This window comes from Gasterosteus aculeatus, chromosome 12, assembly GCF_964276395.1.
Source record: "Gasterosteus aculeatus chromosome 12, fGasAcu3.hap1.1, whole genome shotgun sequence".
Lineage (NCBI taxonomy): Eukaryota > Metazoa > Chordata > Actinopteri > Perciformes > Gasterosteidae > Gasterosteus > Gasterosteus aculeatus.
Window position 1 is genome coordinate 16676648 of NC_135700.1, and position 16413 is coordinate 16693060.

The 16413-nt window shown below is 46.8% G+C and overlaps 1 protein-coding gene across 1 annotated transcript in view; it reads left to right on the forward strand.

Annotated features, from left to right (window-relative positions):
• Positions 1–4965, forward strand: part of LOC120809945 (transmembrane protein 266) — a 34162-nt gene extending 29197 nt beyond the window's left edge. The window contains exons 10-11 of the mRNA XM_040164099.2: positions 2817–2879; positions 3393–4965. Coding sequence (XP_040020033.1) covers positions 2817–2879; positions 3393–4033 — 704 coding nt within the window. The 3' untranslated portion in view covers positions 4034–4965. The remainder of the gene's footprint in view (positions 1–2816; positions 2880–3392) is intronic.
• Positions 4966–16413: the final 11448 nt, after the last annotated feature.

Genomic DNA, 16413 nt, shown 5'->3' on the forward strand with positions numbered 1-16413 from the left:
TAAAGTGATAATGGTTTTGTAAATCATAAAAAATGCAGAAAAGAAAGATGAAAAAGAACATATTATCCAGTTGAATTATAAATATTGTAATCTATAATCCCTTCCGGTGCATTGAGGGTAATGGTTGGTTTAGAAACACAATAATTCACAAACTGTAATGAGTATGTATGTAATGAGTCTAAGACAAAAGCCCAGTGGCATTAAAATATTGCTTATTTGAATACAAACCATGCCAGTTGTACTGTGTGCTTGAAAAAGCAACATGACAAAACCAGAAGAGAAATGCAGCATAAAGTATGTACATAATTATGTGGAACAAAAAGTCTCTAACAGTGTAACATCAGGTGAACTGGATGCCAAAGCAGTGTAGAGTTAATCTGGAGCAGTCGCCCTGGAGCATCTTCCAGGCCGGGCTCTTAGCCCTCCGTGCTCGCCCACAACACCCTTCTGCCCGCAGGCGCTGCGGGATCAATATGAGGGCAAAAAAGCTTTTAGGATCTGGTGAATCCTGGAGAAAACAAGCATGTTCTCCGACACTACGTCAGCTTGCACGGGGCTTCTGTCGTGCCCCAACTGTCTCTCTCACCACCCACTTTGTGGCGAGGCCGACCCGGCCATCCCAGACCACTATTTCAGGTACAGAGTGCTCTGTGCATTGTGACTTGTTCGGGAGAGTGGGCTCCTGTCAACATCTGTTCCCCTTCACCTGCAAACCACAATAGGGCACCAGGAGAGGCTCCACGGCGGCCACAATATTACCCCAAGGGCATTGTGGGAAATCTGGCTCTCAGAAACAAGTGGTTTTTTTTACGGAAACATGGTCCCTGGGATGGGCACTTTGGCCACAGGGCTCAGGTCATGTCAGGTCAGCGTTTATACGTATTGCTCAATATTGTGCGCTCGTGGTCGTCTTAAGAATGAAAGTTACAGGGGATTGAGGGTTTCCCCATGAAGTACCAATTTTCAAAAACATGACAATCAGTGTTAATCAACCAGCTGCGTTTTTTCTCCAACACCTAGATAGATTGTATCCAAGGTATTGACTACTGCTTTGATCTGAATGGCAACATTCTCATGATAATGCTGACGTGCAGATCTCGAGCGCGTCTAGTGTTGACCATGTTAATTATCTTTGTTCGATGATGAACATAAATGGTGAACGTCACTGGATGAAGAGTCAGAAGATCGGCCAAAGTTATTGGAACTCCCCCTAAGAGGGACATGGAAGTCTTTACCAAATTTGATGACAATCCACCCAATAAACATAAAAATGTCAGCCTGACAACGGCAGACAAGGGTAAAATGTCCTGGATAACGAAAGTATTCATCCCAACATTGCCATATAGTTCCTTCTCACAGCAGCCATCGTCCTAGCAGGATAAACAGGTGTAATTGGTGAAATTGAATATGGTGGTATTCTATTTAGTGTGTGGCTACCAGGGCCTTGGCCCACCTTAATGGACCACTGGCAAGTCAAAATGGCTGCTGTAAAAAGGGCCTCTTGTATTGGGAATAGCTTTCTCTACCAACCCCCATCCCAGCACCGCTGGACCCTGTCCTACCGCAGTGCCCATTTACACCCCTGATGCCTTTTCACTTCATCTGCATCATCAGTTACAATGGTAACAATTCTTCATCCGCGATGTAGAACTGATACCTCACCCGTCCAATTTATAGTTCAGATTTGAACTAAAAGGACCTTGGCATGTCACCTCTCTTTTCTCCACAAAAAGGTGACAGCCCAGTATCTTGACAGTCACAGAAAGAAGGGCAAAGCCTTTTTACGTGTGCTGGACAGCCCATTTTTTAATCTTAAGACTCATGTGTTATTAATTGTGAAGTGATTGTCTCAGTCTTGTTTTAGTGAGTGCAATGCCTTCTCTCCAGGGGTGGCTCAAGGATTAATATTTTAGACTGAAAAATAAATGAAATTACCCATCAGAGTCTGCAGCGTGTCCCGGGGGACAGGGGCTAGCACTCAGGGTACTCTGGGTTCGCACTCAGCCAGCGGACAGTGAGCTCAAGACCAATCAAGCGCACGGAGGAAGCATAGCGGATCACAGCCATTCACTGCGCACGCAGAGGTCTGCTAGACTGGAGGGGTCTGCGCCTGAACAAAGAGCTCCCACTCTCTCTCTCTCTCTCACACTCTCTCTCTCTCTCTCTCCCGCTCTCTTTTATTTTCACTCACTCCTCTTATCCCTGAAAAAACCAAGCCCACCCTGTCCCAGTTTATTTCTGGTGCACTAGGGTGCAGCTAATGCACTGCGTAGCAGTGCTTGATCCTGACCGCTTGACAATGAAGTACCTGTGGCCCGGGGCATAAGACATCTCTGTCAATATTATGTTGTAAACACAGGAGATATTTTCCATTTGCACTACTTTGTGCGGTTAACACAGAAACAGACCTGACAAAAAGGCGTGCAATCCAATTGCATGTTCTACCACAGAGAGAAGTAGCAGTCAGTCACGCTATGTTTCAACATAATTCAACAGTATTGGTCCTTTTCACTCGGATCCATTTCTGTACTATTGTTGAATATAATATTTGAGTAGTATTTAATTTCTTTCTTTCTTTTTGTATTTATCTACGATCCAAAATGTTAAAAACCAGGCATTTTTATTTAAACTGAGATGACAGTGAAAAAAAAGAGTTACAGTGATAACATGCATATGTTATAAAACATGTAGTAGAATGAAAGAGTAAATGCTCCCCTCATATGGATTACGTTTAACAAAATTTGGTCACTATAGCAACATGTCTGGGTGTTGTTATTCACTTGAATGGTTAATATGTGTATTCATTATTATCTCAGATCCAGTTGTGCGTGATGACATGAACAACTACATCAGCCAATACTACAGTGAAGCGAGCAGCGGTAAGTGTCTATGAGCATAGATTTTTATACATACCTCTCCATGTTCATGTAAATAAAATTACAGTAAGCGAAACAGTTCATCAAAAACTACTTTTGGGGCGGTTAAAAGGATGTTAAGTAAAAGGTGATAGGACTAAACTTCTTAGGTCTGGTCATAGAATTAGCTGATGCAGGTTATTGCCTTACAGGTTGACACACTGAATATCTGTCGAGATAGAAATATTCTAATATAAACTCAGAACTTAACTTATTCAGCCTGGCTTTACCTAGGCACATATATTAATTATTAAGGTGACTTTCTCATACTGTAATCAAGCTTTGGTGATATAACTGACAAACAGTAGACTGTTAGAGCAGGTGTCCACATAGCGTCTTTCCTATTGATGCAACTCATCCTCCTCAAAAGTCTTTACTTGGAAAAAGAGCCTATGCAATTTTTGTGTTTGAAGAAATTAGCTTATTTGTTTTATGTGGTTTGACCCTTTTCTAAAAATAAATGCATTGTTTTTAAAGACGCTGGAGCTTCTGGCTTGGGTGCCCAGGCTATCACCAGGGCATCCATCGACGTCCACCTCCCCATCAACCTAAATCCCAATCAGCCAAACCCGATGCTTGCGATGGAGCGAGTGGGCAGCGTGGTAAGTGACGCCTCAACCAGCATGTCGCGGTCCAGCGGCAGCCTTACAGCTCGCCCGCTCAGCCTGAGTAGCCACACCCCGGGTTCATCCATGACAGACTGCAGCAGCAGCACAGCTCAGGACCTCGGTCTGAGCTACAGCACCCACCGCTGCTGTCCTCCGTCCTACTCAGGCCAGGACGCCTGCAGAGACCCCGGCATGGTGGTTCAGGAGCTACTCTTCTCCATCTCTGAGGACTCCTGCCTTGCTCGAAAGGGCCTGGCAGTGGACCCTGTCAACCTCAAGCTTCCCAGCCCCACTGGCTCAGAAAGGGCCAGCCCCGAGCTGGACAATAGAATAAACCTCTTCAACTGCAGGAACCAAGAGGAGAGACGAGGCAGGGCAAGGGGTTGTGTGCTGTTGCAGACCAAGCCGCTGATCCACCTGCAGAGCAGCACCACCGAGCCGTCCCTGGAGGAGAAGTACCGGCTCCTGGGACCAGCTGACACACCTCTGGGGAACTTACCTGATACATAGGCTGCATATACACAGAAACAGAAGTATTATCCTTTACTTTACTGCCTCCTTGTGTGGCATCTACCTGAAGTTTGTGGCAGGTTAAAGCTTATGAGAAGCACATTATATTATTAATATTTTTCTTTGAGCCAAAACTGATGCTCCTTAACTTCACGTGTTCAAAAGTCGAATAGTAGAAATGATAATAGGAACTCATAGGCCCTTTGCCATAATGTCCAATCTCCCATGTTCCTCATTGATGTTTTCTTTTTTTACATCAGAAATTCCCTGATATAGCACAACAACGACTGTAACATCCCAGCTGGGGCCCCTGATCAGGAATTCTCACTTTGAAAAGGTCTGAAAATGCTGTGCACTTTGAAAATGCACTGAACTTTAAATGAATCAAAACCAGCAAGGGGCCACTCAAAAACTTTAAGTCTGAACCGTGTCCTCTGTTCTTTGAAATGTAATAGTTGAATGGATTTTTTTCTATTGCATTTGTGTTGTTATTTTGTTTCTCTCAATTTGTATGGATCAACTTTCGGATCAGGCATGCTGTTCTTTGTCAAACAGCTACAGGGTACATAAGACTGGCTTAACTATACAAACAGCCAATTTGTATTTAACCTATGCCTTTTTATCACCCATTTGTTTGATTTGTAACAATGGACCACCATCAGTAGTTATTAAATAGCATTTTTATTTACTTGTTCAAAAAACGTTAGTAGGGTATATTTGTGTGGTTGAAATGAAAAGTTAAGTAACTGGATTCTTTACATGAAACTGAGTGCTTGTAGCATGAAAGACATGTGCCCAAAATGGCAAGCAAATTCTTTGCACTTTAACGTTTACAGACACGTTTGTAAACTTGATATGGAGGAAGTTATTGCCAAACGCAGGTGATGTCATTTGAATGAAAATAGCAAAAATAAAAATGAGTATTTCCTTAACGTTTCTCAGTTTACTGAAATTGAAGCAATAATAAGCACGATAAAACTGATAACTACTGAGTGGCCTCTAATCAAATATGTTCTTCTCACAGGCTCCTTGTTACACACTGCACTGTACAACATTATTTCATTAGTATCTTCTCATTATGTGCATAATATTTTGAGATACCTAAATTATTTAAGGTTATTAACATTGAAAGACCTGTCAAAACAATTGCTAATTGGTCAAGTCATTGTACGCGTGTCGTGAGAATCAACCCCCCTAATTACTCTCTCATATGATTAATTCAAAAGATAAACTGCTGTACCATTTTGTTGCTTGTCAAATGTTTACAAGTATCCAGAGAATGTTTTAATTGTTAATAACTATTATAGCTACAACTAAGCTACCAACACAAGGATTTTAGAAGTAACAATACATAGAGATATAAAGATATGATGGGATACGGTCTAACTGAGCAGAGAATCACTCTGTGTGTGTGTGATGTGTTCCATGCTTCTCTTTGCTCTGTTATCCTTTGGTGCATGTTAGTTCACGTGACGCCCTCCTGGCTAAGTCTCGCTCAAACAGGAACAGGAACAAATACTGTTGTGGGTCTCAGAATAATATTATCAGTACTGCAGTTCTTTTTCAAGACAAATGAAAGAATCTGTGAGGGGTCAGGACTTCGACTCAGGTGCAGAGCAATAAGGCAACAGAAAATTCTTTCAAGGTTTGGAATCTTTTACTAGGAGAGTAAACTAATGCAAAACAAAGGGGGCACAGGCAAAGGCGGAATCCTCACGCTCTTGTAGAAAACAAAAAGGAAGAGAGCCTGGCAACAAAGTAGAAACAAGATTACAAAAACAGCACTGGGAATTTAACAACAAACATGTACCTCTAGGAACGACAAAAGATAACCTGACACAGACAAGTGGGGAACTGAGGCTTAAATACAGGTGGGGGTGATTACAAACTAAACTCAGCTGTGGGGGGAAACTAGATACAGGAAGTGCCGTGGTTACAAAAATAAAACAGGAAGTTAATCTTCAGTCTCTTCGAGTCGTCACAGTACCCCCCCCTCTAGGGGCGTCTCCAGACGACCCAGCGTGCTCGGGAAAGCGTCGATTGAAATCCCTGATGAGGGATGGGTCCATGATGTTGCCCGCCGGTTCCCACGACCTCTCCTCTGGGCCGTACCCCTCCCAGTCCACTAAGTACTGACAGCCCCTACCCCGCCGTCGGACTGCCAACAGTCGCTTCACGGTATACACGGGGCCCCCGTCGACGAGTCGGGGGGGCGGAGGGGGTCTGGAGGATGGGACCAGGGGGCTCTCCTTGACTGGCTTGACACGGGAAACATGGAACGTGGGGTGAATTCTCATGGTTCTGGGGAGGCGAAGACGGACGGCTGCCGGGTTGATCACCTTGATTATTGGATAAGGGCCAATGAACTTCTGGGCCAACTTGCGGGACTCCACCCGAAGAGGTAAGTCCTTTGTAGACAGCCAGACCCTTTGTCCAGTTCGGTAACGGGGAGCAGGACTCCGATGCTGGTTTGCCCGCCTCTGGTACTGCGCCGATGCGCGAAGTAGGGCGCACCTCGCTCTTTTCCAGGTGAGGTGGCATCTGCGGACAAGGGCATGGGCCGAGGGAACCGAAACCTCCCCCTCCAGGTTGGGGAAGAGTGGGGGCTGATAGCCATACACGCACTGGAAGGGCGAAAAACCTGTGGCAGAAACGGGTAAAGAGTTATGGGCATATTCTATCCAGATGAGATGCTTACTCCATGCCTTGGGGTTCTGCGAGACTATGCAGCGCAACCCAGTCTCCATCTCCTGGTTGTATCGCTCTGTCTGGCCATTGGACTGGGGGTGATACCCAGATGATAGGCTGGCCGTGGCCCCAACCAGAGAGCAAAACTCCTTTCAAAAGTGCGACGTGAATTGCGGGCCCCGGTCAGAAACGACGTCCTGCGGGAGACCATGTAGCCGAAAAACGTTAGACAGGAGAGCCTCTGCCGTCTCCTTGGCGGAGGGTAATTTTCTCAGGGGGATGAAGTGAGCCATCTTAGAAAACCGGTCAATGACTGAGAGGATGACTGTATTACCTTCAGAGACTGGGAGACCAGAGACGAAATCAATGGAGATGTGGGACCATGGCCGCCGGGGGGTGGGGAGAGGCCGGAGTAAGCCAGCTGGTGGACGACGTGAGGGTTTGCTCTGGGAGCAGACAGGGCATGCAGCAACATACTCCCTCACCTCCTTCATCATGGCAGGCCACCAGAACCGTTGTTGAAGAAAGCTCAGGGTTCGGCCGCTGCCCGGGTGGCAGGTAAGTTGAGAGGTATGTCCCCAGTGAATGACCCGGGACCGCAGGGACTTGGGAACAAATAGGCGGTTAGGTGGGCAACCCTTGGGGACTCTTACCCTCTTGAGAGCTCCCTTAACCTCTTCCTCGACTCCCCATGTCACTGCCCCAACTGTGCAAAAAGGGGGCAAGATGGTGGACGGTGCAGCCAATGGAGCGTCCGGGTCGAATAGTCTTGAAAGGGCATCCGGCTTTGTGTTCTTAGATCCTGGACGGTAAGAAAGAGAGAAGTTGAAACGGGTGAAGAATAAGGCCCACCTGGCTTGTCGGGAGTTGAGTCGCTTAGCTGATCTGATGTACTCCAGGTTCCTGTGGTCGGTCCAGACCAAAAACGGATGTTCTGTCCCCTCGAGCCAGTGCCTCCACTCCTCTAGGGCCAGCTTGATTGCTAGTAGTTCTCGGTTGCCCACATCATAGTTTCTCTCTGCGGGCGACAATTTCCTGGAAAAGAACGCACATGGATGAACCTTATTGTCGACCGCAGAGCGTTGGGACAGTACTGCTCCCACCCCAAGATCAGAGGCATCGACTTCGACAATGAATTGAAGCTTGGGGTCAGCATGAGTCAGGATTGGGGCGGAACAGAATAGCTTCTTCAGGCCCTGGAAGGCCTGTTCTGTGGCCGGGGTCCACTGAAAGCTAGTAGCCGTGGACGTGAGAGCATGGAGAGGGGCGGCTATGGAGCTATAATTCCGGATGAAACGTCTATAAAAGTTAGCAAACCCCAGGAATCTCTGCAGTTGCTTGCGGGTTCCGGGCTGGGGCCACTCTGCTACAGCACTAACCTTTGCAGGGTCCATCCGCACACTTCCTGACGACACAATAAAACCCAGGAATGACACCTCTGGGGCATGAAATACACACTTTTCTGCCTTGACAAAGAGCTGATTCTCGAGCAGTCTTTGGAGAACCTGGCGGACATGTTGAGTATGCTCCTGCTCTGACCTGGAAAAGATCAGAATATCATCCAGGTAGACAAACACAAATCTGTTTAGCAAGTCCCACCTGCATCGGCTCCACAGAGAGAGCATGCGCTGGCGCACCGCCTCGGGATGCTGTAACCTCGGGGTGGTGTTCTCCTTGGGCAGGGGGACGGACAACGTTAGAGGAGCGTTCCTTGCTTCTCTCCATGAGTCTATTATCCAACCGTACCGCCAGGTCCACAAGGGAGTCCAGGTCCTCTGGGAGGTCCAGAGGGGCTAGCTGATCCTTGATGTTGTCCGCTAGGCCATGGTGGAAGACGTCGGCAAGCGCGTGGTTGTTCCATCTGCTCTCTGCTGCTAAAGTGCGAAACTCAATAGCATAGTCCAGTACTCTTGTCTTGCCCTGTCGAAGACTAAGAAGAGCCCTTGAGCTCTTGCGACCGGGGGTTCCATGGTCAAAAACCCTTGTAAGGGCTGAAGAAAAATCTGCATAGGACTGGCAGACCGGTGACTGTTTAGTCCATTCGGCCGTGGCCCATTCCCGAGCTCGGCCGGTCAGGTGGGTAATGACCGACGCCACCCTTGCCCTCTCCGTGACGTAGCATGAAGGATTAAGTTCAAACAGTAGCAAGCAATTTGTCAGAAAAGAGCGGCAGGTGCCTGGGTTTCCATCGTACCTCTCGATCTGGATCCCTCTGGGCTCGTGGATGGGAAAGCGCGTCTCAGCGGTCGGCCCCTCCCGTGAAGGTGGGCCCGAGGCGTCGGTTCGCTCTGGGTCAGCAGCCCCTACCACTCCTTGTGCCTGGTGTGAGAGTGAGCTGATCATGTCCTCCAGGGATGACTGGAAACGCCCCTGATTGGCATGAAGCTCCTGCATGGAGGCGGCGAGGGAGTTTAGTAGGTGCTCGTGGTGGTGGAGCCGTTGGCCCTGGTTCTGGATCACGGCTTGAAGTGGCTCTGCTGAGTCTGTCATGGTCAGGTTATGCTGTGAGGGGTCAGGACTTCGACTCAGGTGCAGAGCAATAAGGCAACAGAAAATTCTTTCAAGGTTTGGAATCTTTTACTAGGAGAGTAAACTAATGCAAAACAAAGGGGGCACAGGCAAAGGCGGAATCCTCACGCTCTTGTAGAAAACAAAAAGGAAGAGAGCCTGGCAACAAAGTAGAAACAAGATTACAAAAACAGCACTGGGAATTTAACAACAAACATGTACCTCTAGGAACGACAAAAGATAACCTGACACAGACAAGTGGGGAACTGAGGCTTAAATACAGGTGGGGGTGATTACAAACTAAACTCAGCTGTGGGGGGAAACTAGATACAGGAAGTGCCGTGGTTACAAAAATAAAACAGGAAGTTAATCTTCAGTCTCTTCGAGTCGTCACAGTACCCCCCCCTCTAGGGGCGTCTCCAGACGACCCAGCGTGCTCGGGAAAGCGTCGATTGAAATCCCTGATGAGGGATGGGTCCATGATGTTGCCCGCCGGTTCCCACGACCTCTCCTCTGGGCCGTACCCCTCCCAGTCCACTAAGTACTGACAGCCCCTACCCCGCCGTCGGACTGCCAACAGTCGCTTCACGGTATACACGGGGCCCCCGTCGACGAGTCGGGGGGGCGGAGGGGGTCTGGAGGATGGGACCAGGGGGCTCTCCTTGACTGGCTTGACACGGGAAACATGGAACGTGGGGTGAATTCTCATGGTTCTGGGGAGGCGAAGACGGACGGCTGCCGGGTTGATCACCTTGATTATTGGATAAGGGCCAATGAACTTCTGGGCCAACTTGCGGGACTCCACCCGAAGAGGTAAGTCCTTTGTAGACAGCCAGACCCTTTGTCCAGTTCGGTAACGGGGAGCAGGACTCCGATGCTGGTTTGCCCGCCTCTGGTACTGCGCCGATGCGCGAAGTAGGGCGCACCTCGCTCTTTTCCAGGTGAGGTGGCATCTGCGGACAAGGGCATGGGCCGAGGGAACCGAAACCTCCCCCTCCAGGTTGGGGAAGAGTGGGGGCTGATAGCCATACACGCACTGGAAGGGCGAAAAACCTGTGGCAGAAACGGGTAAAGAGTTATGGGCATATTCTATCCAGATGAGATGCTTACTCCATGCCTTGGGGTTCTGCGAGACTATGCAGCGCAACCCAGTCTCCATCTCCTGGTTGTATCGCTCTGTCTGGCCATTGGACTGGGGGTGATACCCAGATGATAGGCTGGCCGTGGCCCCAACCAGAGAGCAAAACTCCTTTCAAAAGTGCGACGTGAATTGCGGGCCCCGGTCAGAAACGACGTCCTGCGGGAGACCATGTAGCCGAAAAACGTTAGACAGGAGAGCCTCTGCCGTCTCCTTGGCGGAGGGTAATTTTCTCAGGGGGATGAAGTGAGCCATCTTAGAAAACCGGTCAATGACTGAGAGGATGACTGTATTACCTTCAGAGACTGGGAGACCAGAGACGAAATCAATGGAGATGTGGGACCATGGCCGCCGGGGGGTGGGGAGAGGCCGGAGTAAGCCAGCTGGTGGACGACGTGAGGGTTTGCTCTGGGAGCAGACAGGGCATGCAGCAACATACTCCCTCACCTCCTTCATCATGGCAGGCCACCAGAACCGTTGAAGAAAGCTCAGGGTTCGGCCGCTGCCCGGGTGGCAGGTAAGTTGAGAGGTATGTCCCCAGTGAATGACCCGGGACCGCAGGGACTTGGGAACAAATAGGCGGTTAGGTGGGCAACCCTTGGGGACTCTTACCCTCTTGAGAGCTCCCTTAACCTCTTCCTCGACTCCCCATGTCACTGCCCCAACTGTGCAAAAAGGGGGCAAGATGGTGGACGGTGCAGCCAATGGAGCGTCCGGGTCGAATAGTCTTGAAAGGGCATCCGGCTTTGTGTTCTTAGATCCTGGACGGTAAGAAAGAGAGAAGTTGAAACGGGTGAAGAATAAGGCCCACCTGGCTTGTCGGGAGTTGAGTCGCTTAGCTGATCTGATGTACTCCAGGTTCCTGTGGTCGGTCCAGACCAAAAACGGATGTTCTGTCCCCTCGAGCCAGTGCCTCCACTCCTCTAGGGCCAGCTTGATTGCTAGTAGTTCTCGGTTGCCCACATCATAGTTTCTCTCTGCGGGCGACAATTTCCTGGAAAAGAACGCACATGGATGAACCTTATTGTCGACCGCAGAGCGTTGGGACAGTACTGCTCCCACCCCAAGATCAGAGGCATCGACTTCGACAATGAATTGAAGCTTGGGGTCAGCATGAGTCAGGATTGGGGCGGAACAGAATAGCTTCTTCAGGCCCTGGAAGGCCTGTTCTGTGGCCGGGGTCCACTGAAAGCTAGTAGCCGTGGACGTGAGAGCATGGAGAGGGGCGGCTATGGAGCTATAATTCCGGATGAAACGTCTATAAAAGTTAGCAAACCCCAGGAATCTCTGCAGTTGCTTGCGGGTTCCGGGCTGGGGCCACTCTGCTACAGCACTAACCTTTGCAGGGTCCATCCGCACACTTCCTGACGACACAATAAAACCCAGGAATGACACCTCTGGGGCATGAAATACACACTTTTCTGCCTTGACAAAGAGCTGATTCTCGAGCAGTCTTTGGAGAACCTGGCGGACATGTTGAGTATGCTCCTGCTCTGACCTGGAAAAGATCAGAATATCATCCAGGTAGACAAACACAAATCTGTTTAGCAAGTCCCACCTGCATCGGCTCCACAGAGAGAGCATGCGCTGGCGCACCGCCTCGGGATGCTGTAACCTCGGGGTGGTGTTCTCCTTGGGCAGGGGGACGGACAACGTTAGAGGAGCGTTCCTTGCTTCTCTCCATGAGTCTATTATCCAACCGTACCGCCAGGTCCACAAGGGAGTCCAGGTCCTCTGGGAGGTCCAGAGGGGCTAGCTGATCCTTGATGTTGTCCGCTAGGCCATGGTGGAAGACGTCGGCAAGCGCGTGGTTGTTCCATCTGCTCTCTGCTGCTAAAGTGCGAAACTCAATAGCATAGTCCAGTACTCTTGTCTTGCCCTGTCGAAGACTAAGAAGAGCCCTTGAGCTCTTGCGACCGGGGGTTCCATGGTCAAAAACCCTTGTAAGGGCTGAAGAAAAATCTGCATAGGACTGGCAGACCGGTGACTGTTTAGTCCATTCGGCCGTGGCCCATTCCCGAGCTCGGCCGGTCAGGTGGGTAATGACCGACGCCACCCTTGCCCTCTCCGTGACGTAGCATGAAGGATTAAGTTCAAACAGTAGCAAGCAATTTGTCAGAAAAGAGCGGCAGGTGCCTGGGTTTCCATCGTACCTCTCGATCTGGATCCCTCTGGGCTCGTGGATGGGAAAGCGCGTCTCAGCGGTCGGCCCCTCCCGTGAAGGTGGGCCCGAGGCGTCGGTTCGCTCTGGGTCAGCAGCCCCTACCACTCCTTGTGCCTGGTGTGAGAGTGAGCTGATCATGTCCTCCAGGGATGACTGGAAACGCCCCTGATTGGCATGAAGCTCCTGCATGGAGGCGGCGAGGGAGTTTAGTAGGTGCTCGTGGTGGTGGAGCCGTTGGCCCTGGTTCTGGATCACGGCTTGAAGTGGCTCTGCTGAGTCTGTCATGGTCAGGTTATGCTGTGAGGGGTCAGGACTTCGACTCAGGTGCAGAGCAATAAGGCAACAGAAAATTCTTTCAAGGTTTGGAATCTTTTACTAGGAGAGTAAACTAATGCAAAACAAAGGGGGCACAGGCAAAGGCGGAATCCTCACGCTCTTGTAGAAAACAAAAAGGAAGAGAGCCTGGCAACAAAGTAGAAACAAGATTACAAAAACAGCACTGGGAATTTAACAACAAACATGTACCTCTAGGAACGACAAAAGATAACCTGACACAGACAAGTGGGGAACTGAGGCTTAAATACAGGTGGGGGTGATTACAAACTAAACTCAGCTGTGGGGGGAAACTAGATACAGGAAGTGCCGTGGTTACAAAAATAAAACAGGAAGTTAATCTTCAGTCTCTTCGAGTCGTCACAGAATCCTCGCCCTGAGAAAGTGAGTTGAAGCCTTGAGTCTGAATTCAATTTATACTGAGACTTCTTATGGTCTACATAAACTTAATTGGTCAAGAAATCAAAGTAAGCTGTCCCAAAACTGCATTTTAATTCCCAAAATAATTATTGTGCAAATTGGCAATGCCCTCTTTTCTGTAAACTGACCCAAACTGCTGCCCCCTAAAGCAGCGTCCTGCTGTTCTATCAACATCATCAAACACTTCTTCAAAAATATGGAATTGCAATTTATTAAATTATAGATGTATTACACTCTGAACAGTGGATTCTATTTAAGTTATTTAAAAATATTTAACTAAACTCATTTTGGCTTTCAGGGTGCGCTGTGTAACACCTGGCGCCATATAGCGGCGAGGTAACAGATTGCAACCAACTAAAACTTCCACCGTACGTGGAGTGTGGAGGAAAGCTGGTGCAAATGTGCAAATGGCCCCATTCAGAGCTAGTTTTTTAGTTTCTCCGTTCTAGAGTAGGAACATGGTGGCCGGCCCAATGCAGACGACCCACTCCGCATGTAGACATAGACAACTCATAACAACATTGCTTTTTAAAATATACTTAATACATAAGGTTTTACTTAATTTCTGCCAATAGATCTCCATAAATTCTACAAAATCTTCCTTTAAGTAATAAGCCATTTGTTGAGGCTTATTGACTGATCTTTAGGGCAACCTGAAGAAGTAATATATATTAATTGCTTGGCTCTTGACACATACAAAGGGGTCCTTTGAATATGGGTGCAAAACCTTCACCGCCTCCATAACAAGGCCTCAACTCAAGGTGCTGTGTCTCTATCTTAACACCTTCCAGCTGCAGTCCTGATGAAGCTAAATTATTTGTACTAATAACTGAAGATTACTGTAAAAAATGCCTTATGCTAAAAGCCTTTCCTTTAATACAAAGGGCCAAATGAAAGGTGTGCCTAAATGATTCATATGAACCCATTTTGTCCATACGTATCATTACAGGTCAGTCTGAGGTAAGTGTTCAATTTTGACAGGCAGACATTGAGCAGACCTTTAAAAGACTTCCTAAGAAGTAAATTGCTTTTGGGACCTCTTTGACGAATCAAAAGGTACAGTACCTGTCACACTCACAGGTTGCTAAGTGAATTAACAGTTACCATTAGACACTTAATAATTCAAATGTTTTAATAATTGCACAGAAGGAGTCACTTTAACTGCATTAACATTACATGATCATTGTTGATTCACATATACCGAATCTTAGACACAGTAAAATAATGACCCCTCTCCTTACAAGACAGAAATATGAATTTTCTTCATACTATAAAACACTTACAGCAGTGTCGCAGGAGTTAACAGCTGACCTAATCGCACAAAATTAGAAATGATTTACTTATGTATGCACTCACTGAGTGCATGCATTTTTCTGAAGTCAAACAGTAATCTTCAAACAATGACCGTTTAAATTAGGTTTTAATTCACCTCGACGCTGACACTGAAATTGAAACAGCTTTATCAATATTAATATGCAGGATTTTAAGGAAATATGTTAACCACAATAGCATGTAACATATGAACGGGGAAAAAAGCAGTCACAGAACTTTACAGGTGTGCAGAGATGAAGGTGCTGTTTGAATCTGGACTCTGGATATCTGGATATATTGGGACTTATGACATAGGATATTACGAGCACTTGTATGACACTTTTGACATGCTATACTGTGACCTGCTACCTATGACTTTGACCTTTCGAGGATGCACACTGCCTTTGCCTTGTCGATTTGGATCAGCTCCCGCTGGGACCCTGAATTCAATAAGCTCTAACAGAAAATTGATGGATATGTTATGACTTTTTTTTTATGACACACTGTACAAAACGTTTTTCGACTCCTTGGTTGTTGCTATCCCTGGAGTTGCTCCATTTTTTCCCTGTTTAAATGTTTTTTTGAGGAGGAAGCTCTTCCTTCTCCAAAACAAGGGTCCAACTACAGATGATGATTTGTGACATTGGGTTTTGAACAATACATTTTCTTTTATAAATGTTCTCACTTTTTTGACTAACTTTGCTGTGACTTTTGTGGACTTTTTTCCACATACACCATACTATTTTCTAAACGATACTATGTCAGTTTTTTCAAAATTGTTTTGGGATTTCTGAAACACTCTTTCCAACACTATACAATACAATGACTCATTTATGACTTTGGGTCATCAGGAACCAAGTAAGCACAAAATTAAGTAATATAACATTATACGGCATGTTACTGCACAATAAATTAACAGTTAACGTTAAATTAAATCATTATCATTTTCATAAAGGTCATTCCCCTATGAGCACATTATGTGTTGATTTTACTGTGTTACTAGTTGACAATGACTTGTTGATGATTAGTTCAACATATACACTATTACTTTAAAGGATATTTTGATATTCATATATTTTCCAACTTCTTTGACCCTTTTTTTTGTTCACCATTTCCATTCAGTTAGATAAATGGAACAATAGGTCCATATATATGTACAAAAACAAATGAATACATACTTTGAATGGTTAGAACTGACTAATCATTCAAATTTGCTGGTATTAATATACAGCATATGATGTTTTTAATTGCTTTTAACACTCAAGGGGTTTTGTTTATGAATGTGATTTATTTTCACGTGCGTGGGAAAGGTTTTGAATGCCCACTTATGGCGCAGAACAGCTGGGCGTATGTCTCAGAAAGAACAAACCGATGTGGGAAGTGTGGCCGCATTACTGTCGCGGTCTGACAGATTCAGAACACGTCTCACACAGGACATTCTGTGAAGAGGCTCTGAAGCAGGAGAAAAATACAAATAAATTATACATCATTCTTTAAAAAGCTTCTCAGGTTCTTTTTTTGCAACATACTTCTTAAGTGCACAGGATCCAGTGGTTTGCTTGGTGGAATAAATCCACTCGGGGGACTGTTGTCATGGCTACAGAAGTTTTTTTTCCAGCATTAACATAAAAGAGCTTGTTTTTTATGCTTCTTTGAATAAAATTGGGTCAAGATGAAACTCGAAAGACCTGCTGAACGACCATTGCTCAATCATTTCAGTCCTCTTGAGATATGTTCATTTTTACATCGGTCTTGGTGAACGTGTATTATATTTGTAATTTGCTAATAAAAGGAACACAAGCAAACTATGAATGTAAA